Genomic DNA, 16,571 nt, shown 5'->3' on the forward strand with positions numbered 1-16,571 from the left:
CATGTCAAAGTAGGATGGAGAAGAGCAGGACCGTCCAGGGACCACTGTTCTCATCCACAGTGATGTGTGTGTGTGTAGTTATGTGCAGTTGTGTGTGTTTCCTTTCTCTCTCCCCCTCTCTCTCTAGTCAGTGAGTGTTGGAATTCCACAGGTGTTGAGGGATTATTACAGTCTCCTTGTTGAGATTCAATTGGCACAGTGGCCAATTTAGGGCAACAGCAATGAGTTCCCTCTCAAAACAAAACCTATTCACCATTGGGATATTAAACATATGAAAACAGGCCCCTGTGCTAATGCCTCAGAATCATACACTTCCGCTTTGATTGTCAGTTTTCCAAGAACTTACCTCTTTTGCAGTTATCTGGGTAGCAACAAATGAAATGGTGAGAACGGATGGGGCTCAAGCATTTCAAATACAGGTGCCAGTTCCATTTGGTGTTTGTTTGTCCACAATCGTTTTTTTTAATGCAGGGAGTGGTCACCTCTAAAAAGTGTAAACACTGGTCATGTTTGCTCTAAATAAGGAGCAGTTCTCTATTTGACACACAGACACACACCACACACATAGACACACACAGTTTATCTCCATATTTATCTCCTCCCTTGTCTCTGTAGCCAGTTGCACCTATGGGCTGGTATGAGATGAGGTGAGCGATGCCATAAATACCTTTGTTTGGGATCTTTGTTTCCACCCCGGAGGACAAGAGACGGTGCACTTCACTGTTCACCCATCCATGCTGGCTGTGTTTGTCAAAGTTAGTCGAACTTTGGGTAAGCTAAGTTTTGTTTGTTGGTCTGTGAATGTTTTACCGCTTGTTAAAGTATACGACCATGAGCCATGTAAAACAATGATTTGTGTTTCAGTGACGTGTTCGGCGCAGGTTTGAAACGCGATCAACGCTGTCGGCGAGACACAGCATTGAAACCGTTTTGTTGGCTGCGTAGGCCTGGAGGGTTAGCGATAAGTGAATTCGTCCATAGTTGCCAATATATCTTGGCTAGTAGAAAGGGTTGGAAGCAATTTTTCAACTAACCAGGGCCTCGTTTCCCAGAGCCTTTGTAGCGTTAATATCATCGTTAGAACCTTCTTACGATGTAGCTTTAGTAGCCCAGGTGTTTCCCATAGCCTTCGTTAGTAAAGCAGCTCTGAAAAACCTTTGCACATCTCTGAGTGATCCAGACCACTCGTAGAGCAGCCAAGGTGCACCGTTAGATGCTTTTTTGCCATTCCGCGTCACTGTATTCATAGAGGATCTATTGAATCTACTGAAATCTATTTCATGTTCAATCAATGGAGTTCTATTTTGCGACTAGGCTACTGTCTGTAAAAAAAAATGTGGGCCTCAATGTGTTTCATGATATGTGACAACATGTGCGCAATGACGTGCCCAATCTGTGATTTTGCTCCTTTATTATTAGGGAAGCATAATGAACCACCTCAATAGCCTTTTTGCAGCCATAAGTGGTAATCTCTCTCTAGGAGCTGATCCGTCATCACTATTGTGGAATAATTCTAATGTTAAGGTAAGATTTGAATGGACAAAGCTGACCCGAGAGCAGCGCTGCCTTTTTTTTGATCCTATCAGTAACGACACATGGTCTAACGACGCACTTAGTGAACGTTCTCTACGTTCTTGTTTGGGGAAACACTTAAAAAGCTGGCTCACAAATAACGTAAATAACGATGCATCTGGTACGATCATCGTAATGCTTAAGTTACATCGCAATTGGGAAACGAGGACCTACTTTCTTCGTTTGGGAGAAAGGTGTATCTTATCAATGTCTATGTTCAGTTGCAGGTGGTTCTCCAAAAACCAGAGAATATTCAGAAAGATAGTACAAATCTAAGTTTTGTATCGAGAAAGAAATGCCTCATGTATGTGTTTGGATCTTTGTTTTGGTCGCACTGTGTGATGCGCTGTCATCTATTTTTACACGTGGCCATGGGCGCGTCGCATAGAAATGACTAGTTCCTGTAAAGATGTTGGGAAATGCAAGATGTCTGGCAGCTGTTATGGCGAGGGAACTCCTCACTTGGTGCAAAACGTGGATTCTACAAACTTTAAAAAATATTCTCTGGTTTTGGGAGAACCACGTGCAACTAAGCACAGACATTTATAAGATAGACTTTACTTCTGAATCAAGAATGAAGAAAGTATTAGCAAAACGTTACTTATTGTTAGTTTGTGTCCCTTATATTAGGTAGGTAGGATAAAAAAATAGTTGAGTCTGCCCTAAGCGAATGAGCTGGTATTCAGGCAAAATATTTGGTGTTGTTTTGGCAGTCAAACTAGTTGAATTTTCTTTGTTATATGTTTGGTTTGTATATTTGTCTTGTTTTGTTACCACTTCCCCAGAGCCTTCCAGGGCTTGTTGTCTTATTTTGTTACCACTTCCCCAGAGACTTCCAGGGCTTGTTGTCTTTTTGGGGGTTATTTTGGTTAGAGAGCAGTGGCAAGTCTTAAGAATTAATGTGTGTGCTTTAGCATGCTAATTATCACAAGTGTGTTATCTTTCAAATAATGTTTCCTATTGAGTATGCTATCTAACAAATAATGTTTCATATTGAGTATGCTATCTAACAAATAATGTTTCCTATTGAGTATGCTATCTAACAAATAATGTTTCCTATTGAGTATGCTATCTAACAAAGAATGTTTCCTATTGAGTATGCTATCTAACAAAGAATGTTTCATATTGAGTATGCTATCTAACAAAGAATGTTTCATATTGAGTATGCTATCTAACAAAGAATGTTTCATATTGAGTATGCTATCTAACAAAGAATGTTTCCTATTGAGTATGCTATCTAACAAAGAATGTTTCATATTGAGTATGCTATCTAACAAATAATGTTTCCTATTGAGTATGCTATCTAACAAAGAATGTTTCATATTGAGTATGCTATCTAACAAATAATGTTTCATATTGAGTATGCTATCTAACAAATAATGTTTCCTATTGAGTATGCTATCTAACAAAGAATGTTTCATATTGAGTATGCTATCTAACAAAGAATGTTTCATATTGAGTATGCTATCTAACAAATAATGTTTCATATTGAGTATGCTATCTAACAAATAATGTTTCATATTGAGTATGCTATCTAACAAATAATGTTTCATATTGAGTATGCTATCTAACAAATAATGTTTCATATTGAGTATGCTATCTAACAAAGAATGTTTCATATTGAGTATGCTATCTAACAAAGAATGTTTCATATTGAGTATGCTATCTAACAAAGAATGTTTCATATTGAGTATGCTATCTAACAAATAATGTTTCATATTGAGTATGCTATCTAACAAATAATGTTTCCTATTGAGTATGCTATCTAACAAATAATGTTTCCTATTGAGTATGCTATCTAACAAATAATGTTTCATATTGAGTATGCTATCTAACAAAGAATGTTTCATCAGGTCTTACAAATATTTTTAATCACAAGTGTAATATCTTACAATGATTGTGAATATACTTTATCTAAGTTTGCATGATATTCTCCTTGAAGTGTTTTACATGCAAGGTTTGAGTCTTGGAGATTTGGTAGTATTTCTTGCCCTGCTGTCAATCCATTGTTTGTGCCCTCTATGTTAATAAACCTTGGCACTTTGGTTAACTATTGTTCATCTCAATCATTTGACAGACCTGTGCTTAACTTGTCCCGAGGACCTCCCCTCGTGTACAAAAAAGGTGGCGCAGTACCGTTTGCATATCTCTAAAAACACACACTCTCTTTCAGAAACTCCCTCACCTTTTCTGTCTACCCATCTCTCTTTTCTATCTACCCATCTCTCTTTTCTTTCTACCCATCTCTCTTTTCTGTCTACCCATCTCTTTTCTGTCTACCCATCTCTCTTTTCTGTCTACCCATCTCTCTTTTCTGTCTACCCATCTCTCTTTTCTATCTACCCATCTCTCTTTTCTGTCTACCCATCTCTCTTTTCTGTCTACCCATCTCTCTTTTCTGTCTACCCATCTCTCTTTTCTATCTACCCATCTCTCTTTTCTATCTACCCATCTCTCTTTTCTGTCTACCCATCTCTCTTTTCTGTCTACCCATCTCTCTGTTCTATCTACCCATCTATCATGTCATTATTTCCCTCTCTAAATCTCCATCTACACTCCACAAAGTATAACAGCTACTATGGAAGAATTGACATATCGCCGATTTAAGAGAGTATGGCTTACCAACTTTAAAGGTTTGCACTTTTTTGTAAAATTAATAAAGTCTATTTGATTATGTTGGGTTCTTAAGAAAGTATAAAAGTTTTTATGTTGCTATTATTTAAATAAACTGGTGTTACACATCTACACCCCCCCCCCCCCCCCATCTCTCTTACCGCCCGCCTCTCCCCACAGACTGACAACCACAAACAGCCAGACATTTACTAAACAGACACCCGCGGCACTCCACCCTGCCTCCTGAAGTACAACCTCTCCCTGAGTGTGTCAAGGTTACGCACTCTTCCCCACGGCCTCCATCTTAACCTGTGGATTTACATGTGACAGCAAAGGTCAAGGAATGAATGTGCTGGGACGTTGTCCAGTTGGAAGGCAGATAAAATGGCCTCTGGGTCAAAGTCAGTATTGTTTGTTATAATTGCAACAACCAACACGCCACCGAACAAAGGCCAATGGCCTTGGTTTCTATACTGGCAACTTCTGTTTCAAATGTGAGAATGAATGTACAAACACAGTTCTTTATGCTCGCTTCAACAGCTTTTCGTGATATTATTTAGCTTCAAAGGTGCAGGATTTCTTTCAAATCAACCAACAAGTGAGAAAGTAAGTGCAGCAGAGAGAAAGAAAATGATCTTTATTCATTAATTGTCCTCGTTCTTTTCCATTCCACTCCACACTGTTATTACTGTCAACTTCTTTTCCATTCCACTACACACTGTTATTACCGTCAACGTCAGACAGATTCTTTCTTTCAGGGGCCTTGTCGTCAAAATGACCAAGCTGTATAGGTGAAGGTTGAATAAATAAATAAATGACATTTCACAGATCCCCCTCCTCCTCCCCAACCCCTCCCATCCTCAGCCCCCTCTCCACTCACCTGCCTCATTCCTCCTGTGTACCTCCCCTTGGGCAGGTAAACCAGTCGTGTATATAAATATATTCAAACCTCAGTTAGCTATCCAGGGAGCTCTGGGGTGACTCGAGACGTCGAGAAGTGAGAGAGAGAAGTGTAAACGTGTAACAGGTGGAGTTTCTCAGGATAAGGAGCAAGTATATTCTCTTTACAAACCACTGGGATTGAGAGTCCTAGAACAGCAGTGCAAGGATGGGGCTTGGAGTAAGTCTGGATTTCACTTTTAAGTATCAGGATTTGGATTTACTTATATTGTGTCCTTTCAACTTAAAAAAAAATATGTTGTTTTGTTTTGCAGTTCATATTAAAAGTTTAGCCCTCGGTTCATGGCTGCTTCTTAGTTTTAAAAAATAAAGTTCTATATTTGATAAAGTTCTGAATGCACTCCTTATCTAAGCCCTCATTAGGAAAGAGGCACATCGATAGTTCACACTCTCTCATCATTAACGTGCCTTCTGATATACAGAAGGGGAAAGATGATTATAAGCTGGCGGCGACCTCCGAGGACAATGGAAATAAAAAGAGCAAAAAGGAGGTGAAGAAAGCAAAGGAGAAGAAGGACATGGACGATCTGAAAAAGGAAGTTGACCTGGTGAGGAAAACGGATTATTTATTAAATTACTAATTATATTCATCTCATTGTGTTGACATGAACAATGCACATTTATCCATATACAATTTACACATCAAAGCACTGGAGTTGGCTGCAAAAATGTTAATCCGTAGTCCCAGAGATGATTTAAATAGTGTGATATAGCATCAAAACTATCAGCATTTTCAGGAAGAAAAGACTAAGGTTAACAGTAAGCCTATTCATCTCTATGGATCAGAAAAGGTACAACACACAACGTTTCAAATGTGCAGCAAGCTCTGTAGTTTCTAGACTTGCATTTGGGTACTCATTAGCAATTTAATTGACTTACTATTACTCTGCAGTGAGCCTTGGGTTTCAAAACCCCAATGGCCTGCGTTTAAACTTCAGAGGAACAGTAGCATATCTTTGGAAACGGCTTTTTTAAATACAAGGAGCCGAATAAAAACGTGTGTGTCCTGTGCAGAACTTTTTCAGGGCAGAAATGTGAACCAGACAATTCCATCCATCATAAAGAAACACATGACTTATCTTTGGTTTATGTTGAAACCGATGCAGCATAACCTCATCATACCTAGGATCATTTCAAATTGTCAGAGGAATGTGTTTCATTAACTATGCATGTGCTGCATATACTTTCGCCATGGGGGAAAAGTTGAGAGAACTCCCTAGTTCAACAAGCAACTGTTTCTTTATTTCTCAATCTGTCTCTCCCCCCCCCCCCTCTCTTATTTAGGATGACCACAAGTTGACCTTGGATGAACTTCATAAGAAATACGGCACAGACTTAGCCAGGGTGAGTGAGTGAATATGTGTGTGCCCCTGTTTTTTAAAACTGACAACCAGTTGTATCAGCTGCTCCTACGGATGATTTCTGACTGTAATTTGAAGCGCATTGAGGTCGTGGAGGTTACGGCACGAGGTCATATCGTAGGTAGAACTTCATCTGCCTTCTAAGTCATGATCACATCACTATCTACCACTGAATCTTTGAACATGAAACACATCTATGTCTTCCTAAAGTTTACACAGAGTTTGGAATTAAGCATATATTTTCCGTTTGTGTGACTCCCATTACATTCTTTTCATTTTATTTTTTGAATCCTTTATTTAACCCGAGTGGTCACATTGAGATGTACATCTCTTTTACAAGTGAGCCGTGGCCAGAAAAGTGGCATACATAGTATACACAGCATAAAAACACAACATTAGACATGCCAGTGAGTGGAAGTTAAAACGCTGCATAGAACACATGGATGAGACTTTCTCCATTTGTGTGACAGCAAGTCAGATTCACATGAACATTTTTTAACAAGCCATAGGGTAGGTCTAATGCAGGGGACACAATATCTGCAATATCAGCTTTGTGTGGAGTACAATTAGGACAGGCCTAAACATTGTTTTGTGTGGAAAGGATAACAGTTAAATACTATTTTGGTGATGGTGCACAGATAATGATCTGTTGATATTTGATCCAGGGATTAAGCAGAATTTCCACTACAAGGGCCACATTCACACGGGAACATTGAAAGCACTATGTAGTGATGAGGGGCGAGGTATGGGGGGGGGGGGGGGTTCCGTAGGTAATCACTCTACTGCCTCTTACTCTGCCTCTTCCTGCTTTCCTCCCTCCTCCTTTCTCTTCACTCTACCTTTCCCTCTCTCCTTCTCTCTCATCACTCCCCCATCCAGGGTCTATCCTCAGCTCGGGCTAAGGAGATCCTTCTTCGTGATGGCCCCAACACCCTGACCCCTCCTCCCACTACCCCTGAGTGGGTGAAGTTCTGCAGGCAGCTCTTTGGTGGGTTCTCTATGCTCCTATGGATTGGTGCTATGCTCTGCTTCCTGGCCTACGGAATCCAGGCCGCCTCCGAGGATGAGCCGGCCAATGATAATGTGAGAATTATAGAATTCTGAGATAATTTGAGACTTAACAAAAACTACAATGCCTCTAGTGCCTGAAAGGGTTTTCTCACTTAACCGTAACGTAATAGTCTCATAGTCTTTCTCCCTCTTCGTTTCTGTCCCTCACAGTTGTACCTGGGTGTGGTGCTCTCTGTTGTCGTCATTGTCACTGGCTGTTTCTCCTACTACCAAGAGGCCAAGAGCTCAAAGATCATGGACTCCTTCAAGAACCTGGTCCCACAGGTTAGACTTCTGAGACCTCTGAGAAGAACTTGATTGTATTGTCATGTCTACAGATTGTAATCCTGTCACCTGCCTTGTAGCAAGCCCTGGTTGTCCGTGACGGTGAGAAGAAGAACATCAACGCTGAAGAAGTGGTGGTTGGAGATCTGGTGGAGGTGAAAGGAGGAGATAGGATCCCAGCTGATTTGCGTATTGTCTCTGCCAGCGGCTGCAAGGTGAGTACTTTACAATCCCAAAAAACTTGCCGGAGACCAAAACGAATAAAAACAGCACAAAATGTTGTCATATTATATGACAAACTGTCCTGAACTGTTTCGGATGGGAAGCATGCGGACACCTTTAGTGTCATTCAATGTTGTATTAATGCAATTCTCTTTTCCCACTCAGGTGGACAACTCCTCCCTCACTGGTGAATCTGAGCCCCAGACACGTACTCCGGATTTCTCCAATGACAACCCCCTGGAGACAAGGAACATTGCCTTCTTCTCTACCAACTGTGTTGAAGGTAAATACCTTCAGTAACTAGCCGTAGTGATTTAATAGTTCAAATAACTTGAAATGTATCACTTAGCCATTTTGTGATTCTAAACCATATTCTTCATGTTTTGTCAGGAACTGCCAGAGGTATCGTCATCAACACTGGTGACCACACTGTCATGGGTCGTATCGCCACCTTGGCCACGAGTCTGGAGGGTGGGAAGACGCCTATAGCCAAAGAGATTGAGCACTTTATCCACATCATCACCGGTGTGGCCGTCTTCCTGGGCGTGTCTTTCTTCGTCCTCTCCCTCATTCTGGGATATGGTTGGCTGGAAGCTGTCATCTTCCTCATCGGAATCATCGTTGCTAATGTGCCAGAGGGTCTCCTGGCTACTGTAACTGTGAGTACTGATGAAATGTCATGTTTAACAAAAACTTCAGTCCTAACAACAAAACTTGTTGATTATTTAACTGTCTAATATGGCTTTCTATCGTAGGTGTGTTTAACTCTGACTGCCAAGCGTATGGCCAAGAAGAACTGCCTGGTGAAGAATCTTGAAGCTGTTGAGACCCTTGGCTCCACCTCCACCATTTGCTCTGACAAGACCGGAACCCTGACTCAGAACAGAATGACCGTGGCTCACATGTGGTTCGACAACCAGATCCATGAGGCTGACACCACAGAGAATCAGAGTGGTACCTGCTTCGACAAAAGCTCTGCCACCTGGGCTTCCCTGGCTAGAGTCGCTGGCCTGTGCAACCGCGCCGTCTTCCTGGCAGAACAGAACAACGTACCTATCCTCAAGAGAGATGTGGCTGGTGATGCTTCAGAGTCTGCCCTGCTGAAGTGTATCGAGCTGTGCTGCGGGTCTGTCAAAGACATGAGAGAAAAGTACAGCAAGATCGCTGAGATTCCCTTCAACTCCACCAACAAATATCAGGTAACCACATGCACTCTCTGTGGTATCTGTGGGTTAACAACGGGTTAAACTTAGTTGTAGAAGGTGGTGTGATAGACTCAAAATCAGGATGGATGGATGGCTTTTCTCAATCAGCTTGGAAATGCCACTTTGTATTGACATCCAATAAGTTGCCAGAACTTTCGTTTTCCTGGCACTGTGGGCTACTTACTGGTCATTTCCTGCTAATTTAAATTTAAACTCTCTTCATGGTGTCATCTGATCAAAAACCAATTCATTTCGCCCCTAGCTCTCCATTCATAAGAACATTGTGGCCGGAGAGTCCAATCACCTACTGGTGATGAAGGGAGCCCCTGAGAGGATTCTGGACCGCTGCTCCACCATTTTGATCCAGGGCAAAGAACAGCCTCTGGATGACGAGTTGAAGGAAGCCTTCCAGAACGCTTACGAAGAGCTGGGAGGGCTGGGAGAGAGAGTGCTGGGTAAGAGGGCACCAATATGGGAAAATATGCATTCAAAGGTTTTGGACTGAATGAAAAGTCTAGAACAGTGGTATTCAAAATGTTTCAGTGGGGAACCCATTTTTTCAACCAGAATTTCTTGTGACCCCACCCCAAATCTAATGACATAACATAGAGGCAATCTGGAGTTACTACATCTTTTATCCTCAATTTGTTGACGTATTGATAAGTACCTATTGATTCTTGAAGATTATAACTGAATAAATGCCTAATTAGTTAAACTGTCGTAAACCATCATAACCCGAAATATAAGCTTTTTTTTACTCCAATGTTTGTAAACAAAGTAAATGTAAAACAACACTGAATAGCCTCAAAACGTGGTTAAACTATCATTTTGATATCATGGATGGTCAATCCTTACATCCATAGCTCTGTCTATGAGGGTTATCGTTTCTCCAGCCCCATCCCTCAGCTTTTTACCGAACCAGCTGTGGGGAGCCCGCTTTGTTATTGTTTCAACTGCTGATTGCCACTTTCAATTTTAACATCAACAAATAACCTTCAATTCATGACATTTTCAAAATTAAAAGAAACCAATAACAAAATGATCTTTCTTAAAACATTTTGTATGTTGTCCCAACATAATCTGTACTCTTCATTTATTTCTTTGTGACTACAATCCAGTTCGACCCTGACTGGTCTAGAACATGAAGAATTTGTTGTGGCGTGTCTCTGACTCTGTGTCTTTTTCAGGTTTCTGTCATTTCCAGCTTCCTGATGACCAGTTCGCTGAGGGCTTCCAGTTCGATTGTGAAGAGGTGAACTTCCCAACTGAGAATCTGTGCTTCGTTGGCCTAATGTCCATGATTGACCCTCCCCGTGCTGCTGTGCCTGACGCTGTGGGCAAGTGCAGGAGTGCTGGAATCAAGGTATGGCAATATCATACTAAACACAAGACTCTTCAGTCAATCCACATAGCAGCCACTGTGATCAGACCACTCCTCTTCCCTTCCTTCCCTTAGGTTATCATGGTCACTGGTGATCATCCCATCACTGCTAAGGCCATTGCCAAGGGTGTGGGCATCATTTCTGAAGGAAACGAGACTGTTGAGGACATCGCTGCTCGTCTGAAAATCCCAGTTTCTGAGGTCAATCCAAGGTATTTGCAATTTGTTTGGGATCATTTCAGTTATGTCATCATACTGTCTACACTTAAAGAGGAGTGACAGAAACATTTATTTTGCCTTTTTGGGGCATCATCAGAACAGACCAATACAAGCCCCTATATTTAGTTTATATTTGTACCCTCCAGAGATGCCAAGGCCTGTGTTGTCCACGGTGGAGAGCTGAAGGACCTGTCAGCCGAACAGTTGGATGACATTTTGGCCCATCACACTGAGATTGTGTTTGCCAGAACATCTCCTCAGCAGAAGCTGATCATTGTGGAGGGTTGCCAGCGTCAGGTACTATTTTATTGAAATAATTCATGCTCATGAGTCAGTCAGGATGATTGCATCTTACTTTTGGAGTTTCTAACATCTGTAAACACCTATCCTCCTTATCCACAGGGTGCTATTGTAGCTGTGACAGGTGATGGTGTGAATGATTCTCCTGCTCTGAAGAAGGCTGACATAGGTGTTGCAATGGGTATCTCTGGATCTGATGTCTCCAAGCAGGCTGCAGACATGATCCTCCTGGATGACAACTTTGCCTCCATCGTGACTGGTGTTGAAGAGGGTAAGAGAAGCTCTGGCAATGACCATCAATCTGCTGGGTTTTTCCATCCTTCTCTCAACACCCTGACTATTCCTTCCCCCCATCCTCTATTCCCCCTCAGGCCGTCTGATCTTTGACAACTTGAAGAAGTCCATCGCCTACACCCTGACCAGTAATATTCCAGAAATCTCACCCTTCCTCCTCTTCATCATCGCCAACATTCCACTGCCCCTAGGAACCGTCACCATCCTCTGTATTGACCTGGGAACTGATATGGTGGGTCTTTCAGATGTGGATACTCCTCCTTTGTGAACAATCTGATCATGTGTTCTGCTGCGTTATGAAGAACAATGTACATGATCATTTTAGAGTTTGTTTGGAAGGTCTTTGAAAACATCAAAGTTACCAACGATGATCTTTCCCATCATTACCTTCAAGGTCCCAGCTATCTCCCTGGCCTATGAAGAAGCTGAGAACGACATCATGAAGCGACAGCCCAGAAACCCCAAAACTGACAAACTGGTGAATGAGAGGCTCATTAGCATAGCCTACGGTCAAATTGGTAAGGAGTAAATTTGGCCCTTCTTCTGTTTTGCCTGCCTTTACCGGGTCTTGTTGCGTTGTATGTTGGCCAATCAGTTACATAGCAAATGAACAATCTGATCAATGTCTCTTCACTGACAAAAATACTCTCCTCATTTTTACTCTTCACAGGTATGATGCAGGCCACAGCCGGTTTCTTCACATACTTTGTTATCCTGGCTGAGAACGGGTTCTTGCCAATGGATTTGCTGGGTATGCGTGTGGACTGGGACAACAAGATAATGAACGACATGGAGGACAGCTACGGACAGCAGTGGGTAAGTACACAAACACCACTCTGCTTTTTGTTGTACTAACGGATTAGCATTGGCCTTGTTTTGATCTGATAGGTTCTCGATAAGAGCTTTTTCAATCTCTCTCCCAATTTTTTTGTTTAGTTTATTCCAGCATACATGGCAGCTGAAAGCTGAATTGCGTATATATCTGGAAATTCAAGATAACAAAATAAATCAGTAAATCTGATACATTATCAAGAAAGTTGAGAAGTCATGGATGGGATCACGGATCAGGGTTGATGCACAGCTTGCATTTCGGATAGTCAGCAGAGGAAGTATCGATTGTCTTGAGAAAGACAGAGCACCTCAGTCACAGTCAGGGATTCAGACAGACAGGTCCGTAGCCCCAGCAGTGCACCTCACCGGCCCCAACAGTCCTCTCCGTTATTTTGGGCTTTGTCGATAGCTTGCTACTATTCCTCCAGAACTACCATTTGTGAATGCCACTGCTGCCGCCGGCACACAGGTTCACCACACATTTGGTAACAGAGTAGTCAGTAATCTTCACTACTGTAATGTACAAATGTAAGAAACACTCTCTCTCTTTCTATGGTCTATGATGCATCCTTCAGACATATGAGCGCAGAAAGATTGTGGAGTTCACCTGCCACACAGCCTTCTTCGCCAGTATTGTAGTTGTACAGTGGGCTGATTTGATCATCTGTAAGACCAGGAGGAACTCCATCCTTCAGCAGGGAATGAAGTGAGTACACATATCGATCTTTGTGGTCTTGGTCTAGGTCTGCATCCTAAGAGTTTTTTTCTGAAACTTGATCTTCACTGCTCTGGTCTTGACTTACACATCACCAGAATCAGAATCAACTTTATTCACCAAGTACATTTACACATACTCACAATTGTACTTGGTGATTATGGTGCTGCTAGCAATAGACAACATTAAAGGCCAGAATACATACAGAACCATTTACACAAAGTGTATATACATTATATACATTACCCCCTTTCTTTGGGAGAGTGTGTCCCCACATTTCTCTATACCATGTCCCTGACATGTTCCAACCTCTCCGGTGACCTCATGGCCACCATCCCATTTCTGACACCAATGTAGCAAATTCAGGGGGTAGTCCCAACCGGAACTCGAAACCAGGTCCAGTGACTGTCAAGTCAACACTTATACCTGAACCTCTAGACAAGGTCGCTAAGTGTTGGATACTTGATGCAGTGTGCATCACAGATTGCATAGTGCCTTGGTCACTACTGGCCAGTTGGTGAGGGCCACAGCCTTGGGGAAAGAAACTGTTCAGGTGGGGGGTGGTTTTGGTCACGATGAAGCTGAACTGTTTGCCAGAGGGGAGTTAATGTGCATACAGCCCTGCAACTGACTTCTAAATCAATATCCACCCTGTTGGTATCAAATCCATGATTTTTTCCCCTTTTTTTTCTCCCATCTCAGGAACCGTATTCTCATCTTCGGACTGTTTGAGGAAACTGCCCTGGCTGTCTTCCTGTCCTACTGTCCTGGAATGGATGTCGCCCTCAGAATGTACCCCCTCAAGTGAGTAGACCCTTCTGATTCTCTTCTGTATATCAGCTTGGAACAAAGCTCACCCGTTTTAAAAGATGAGTGGTAAAATGGATGGATATTACAATGGGTGGAGGAGACTACTGTGGCCTCAGAATCAGTTGGGGTTCACTAGTTAGCTGAAGTGTAATGGGGTTTACTGCCCAACCAAGAGAGAAAATAACATTTGACATTTAGGGGCCCTGTAAGCGCATTACCTCGCTGTTTTACGCTCAACTTAATCTCTTTATTCTTTTCTTCTCTCTTTCCTTCTCTCTTTCCTCAGGCCTTGCTGGTGGTTCTGTGCCTTACCCTACTCTCTGCTCATCTTCCTCTATGATGAGGGTAGGAGATACATCCTGCGACGAAACCCAGGAGGTAAGTGCTCAGGGACTATGGACAAAAACAATCTGTTAAGATAGCGTCGCCAATTTTACATCAAAGTTAATTATTGTGTGACAATGGCATGTAGGATTGGGAAGGACAAATTATTTAATTTGTCTCATGGGGATTTTCAGTGACGAGATGAAATCTAGCTAATTGTGTTCTTCTCTCTGAATGTTCTCTTCTTTAAGGTTGGGTGGAACAGGAGACCTACTACTGACAAAAAGAGGCTATCCCCAGGATCACTCAACGTCACTCTGCTGCTACATCTCAACCAACAACATTACACTACATTTCAATATGCTACATTACCATTACATCCAATGAACACTGTGATGGTGCACTCAGCTGCATTGAGGAGTTCTTAATTGTGATAATGCAAATTGAAATAAACATCACTTCAACACTAATGCTTAAGACTGTATTCATTTTTTGTTGTCTGAATTATTTTGATTTATTGGTTTGGATTTAATGTAAGACATGTAGGCTTAAATTGTGTTGCATATATGGGAGAAATAACCTAGTATAGTTGTGTCTTATTTGTTTAAAGTAAATGTCCAGTGTTTGCATAGTTCTATGAAATATGACTTATAATGAATTACAATATGAGTGAAATAGTTTTTACTTCCAAAAAGTTGTATTGAAGTATGTTAAAAAGCAGCTTTTCTGTGTTTGAATGGTGTGGGCGTACAACAAAAGAATGGTGTGGTCGTATACCGGTCAATTAAAATATTCAACAGCTGATTGGCCAGCTCTGCCAATATGTCAACGTCATGTCATGGTATATGAGGAAATAGCAAGCATTTTTTAAACACTGTTTGAGGTGGGGCTTTTTTTCTCTAATTTATGCTTTGGCCAGAAATATGAGTGAGTATACAATGAGTCATCAACATTATTTGGGTGTGAGTTAATAGAATATGAACTTTTAAAAATGAGATTTTAACTTTATAGTTACTTTTAAGGTCAGATGTTTTTATCTCAATATCAAATCGTTTCTGGTTAACAATTAAGTACCTTACTGTGATTGTTTTCAATTAAAATGGTAAAAAATAAACAAAAATAGCTTCTTTAAGAAAAAATAGCACAGCCGAGAGCTGCCCAGTGACACGAGCCCACCAGACGAGCTAAACTACTTCTATGCTCGCTTCAAGGCAAATAACACTGAAACATTTATTTTTATTTATTTATTTCACCTTTATTTAACCAGGTAGGCAAGTTGAGAACAAGTTCTCATTTACAATTGCGACCTGGCCAAGATAAAGCAAAGCAGTTCGACACATACAACGACACAGAGTTACAAATGGAGTAAAACAAACATACAGTCAATAATACAGTATAAACAAGTCTATATACGATGTGAGCAAATGAGGTGAGATAAGGGAGGTAAAGGCAAAAAAAGGCCATGGTGGCAAAGTAAATACAATATAGCAAGTAAAACACTGGAATGGTAGATTTGCAATGGAATAATGTGCAAAGTAGAAATAAAAATAATGGGGTGCAAAGGAGCAAAATAAATAAATTAATTAAATACAGTAGGGAAAGAGGTAGTTGTTTGGGCTAAATTATAGGTGGGCTATGTACAGGTGCAGTAATCTGTGAGCTGCTCTGACAGTTGGTGCTTAAAGCTAGTGAGGGAGATAAGTGTTTCCAGTTTCAGAGATTTTTGTAGTTCGTTCCAGTCATTGGCAGCAGAGAACTGGAAGGAGAGGCGGCCAAAGAAAGAATTGGTTTTGGGGGTGACTAGAGAGATATACCTGCTGGAGCGTGTGCTACAGGTGGGAGATGCTATGGTGACCAGCGAGCTGAGATAAGGGGGGACTTTACCTAGCAGGGTCTTGTAGATGACATGGAGCCAGTGGGTTTGGCGACGAGTATGAAGCGAGGGCCCGCCAACGAGAGCGTACAGGTCGCAATGGTGGGTAGTATATGGGGCTTTGGTGACAAAACGGATTGCACTGTGATAGACTGCATCCAATTTGTTGAGTAGGGTATTGGAGGCTATTTTGTAAATGACATCGCCAAAGTCGAGGATTGGTAGGATGGTCAGTTTTACAAGGGTATGTTTGGCAGCATGAGTGAAGGATGCTTTGTTACGAAATAGGAAGCCAATTCTAGATTTAACTTTGGATTGGAGATGTTTGATATGGATCTGGAAGGAGAGTTTACAGTCTAACCAGACACCTAAGTATTTGTAGTTGTCCACGTATTCTAAGTCAGAGCCGTCCAGAGTAGTGATGTTGGACAGGCGGGTAGGTGCAGGTAGCGATCGGTTGAAGAGCATGCATTTAGTTTTACTTGTATTTAAGAGCAATTGGAGGCCACGGAAGGAGAGTTGTATGGCATTGAAGCTTGACTGGAGGGTTGTTAAC

At 41.6% G+C, this 16,571-nt stretch overlaps 1 protein-coding gene across 2 annotated transcripts; it reads left to right on the forward strand.

The window, feature by feature from the left end:
* Positions 1-543: 543 nt before the first annotated feature.
* On the forward strand, positions 544-14,623 carry LOC110495658 (sodium/potassium-transporting ATPase subunit alpha-1). Of its 2 annotated transcripts, none has more exons than XM_036952002.2 (21): positions 544-771; positions 5,568-5,693; positions 6,430-6,489; positions 7,386-7,589; positions 7,728-7,841; positions 7,922-8,056; positions 8,229-8,346; positions 8,454-8,722; positions 8,819-9,262; positions 9,531-9,723; positions 10,456-10,631; positions 10,725-10,861; positions 11,015-11,165; positions 11,271-11,439; positions 11,540-11,694; positions 11,857-11,980; positions 12,133-12,278; positions 12,869-12,999; positions 13,711-13,812; positions 14,105-14,196; positions 14,394-14,623. In XM_036952002.2, exons 2-21 carry the CDS (start codon positions 5,664-5,666, stop codon positions 14,420-14,422), a joined length of 2,979 nt encoding a protein of 992 aa, XP_036807897.2. In that variant the 5' UTR covers positions 544-771; positions 5,568-5,663; the 3' UTR covers positions 14,423-14,623. The 2 variants fall into 2 exon arrangements, with proteins under 2 accessions (XP_036807897.2, XP_036807896.2); XM_036952001.2 differs by lacking the exon at positions 544-771 and adding an exon at positions 4,975-5,305.
* Positions 14,624-16,571: the final 1,948 nt, after the last annotated feature.

The sequence above is a fragment of the Oncorhynchus mykiss genome, chromosome 18 (assembly GCF_057628025.1).
Source record: "Oncorhynchus mykiss isolate SJ-2025 chromosome 18, ASM5762802v1, whole genome shotgun sequence".
NCBI lineage: Eukaryota > Metazoa > Chordata > Actinopteri > Salmoniformes > Salmonidae > Oncorhynchus > Oncorhynchus mykiss.

Coding starts and splice junctions, on each gene's coding strand:
- LOC110495658 (XM_036952001.2), top strand. Junction 10,632..10,724: donor GCAGGAGTGCTGGAATCAAG/GTATGGCAATAT, acceptor TCCTTCCCTTAG/GTTATCATGGTCACTGGTGA. Junction 11,981..12,132: donor CATAGCCTACGGTCAAATTG/GTAAGGAGTAAA, acceptor TACTCTTCACAG/GTATGATGCAGGCCACAGCC.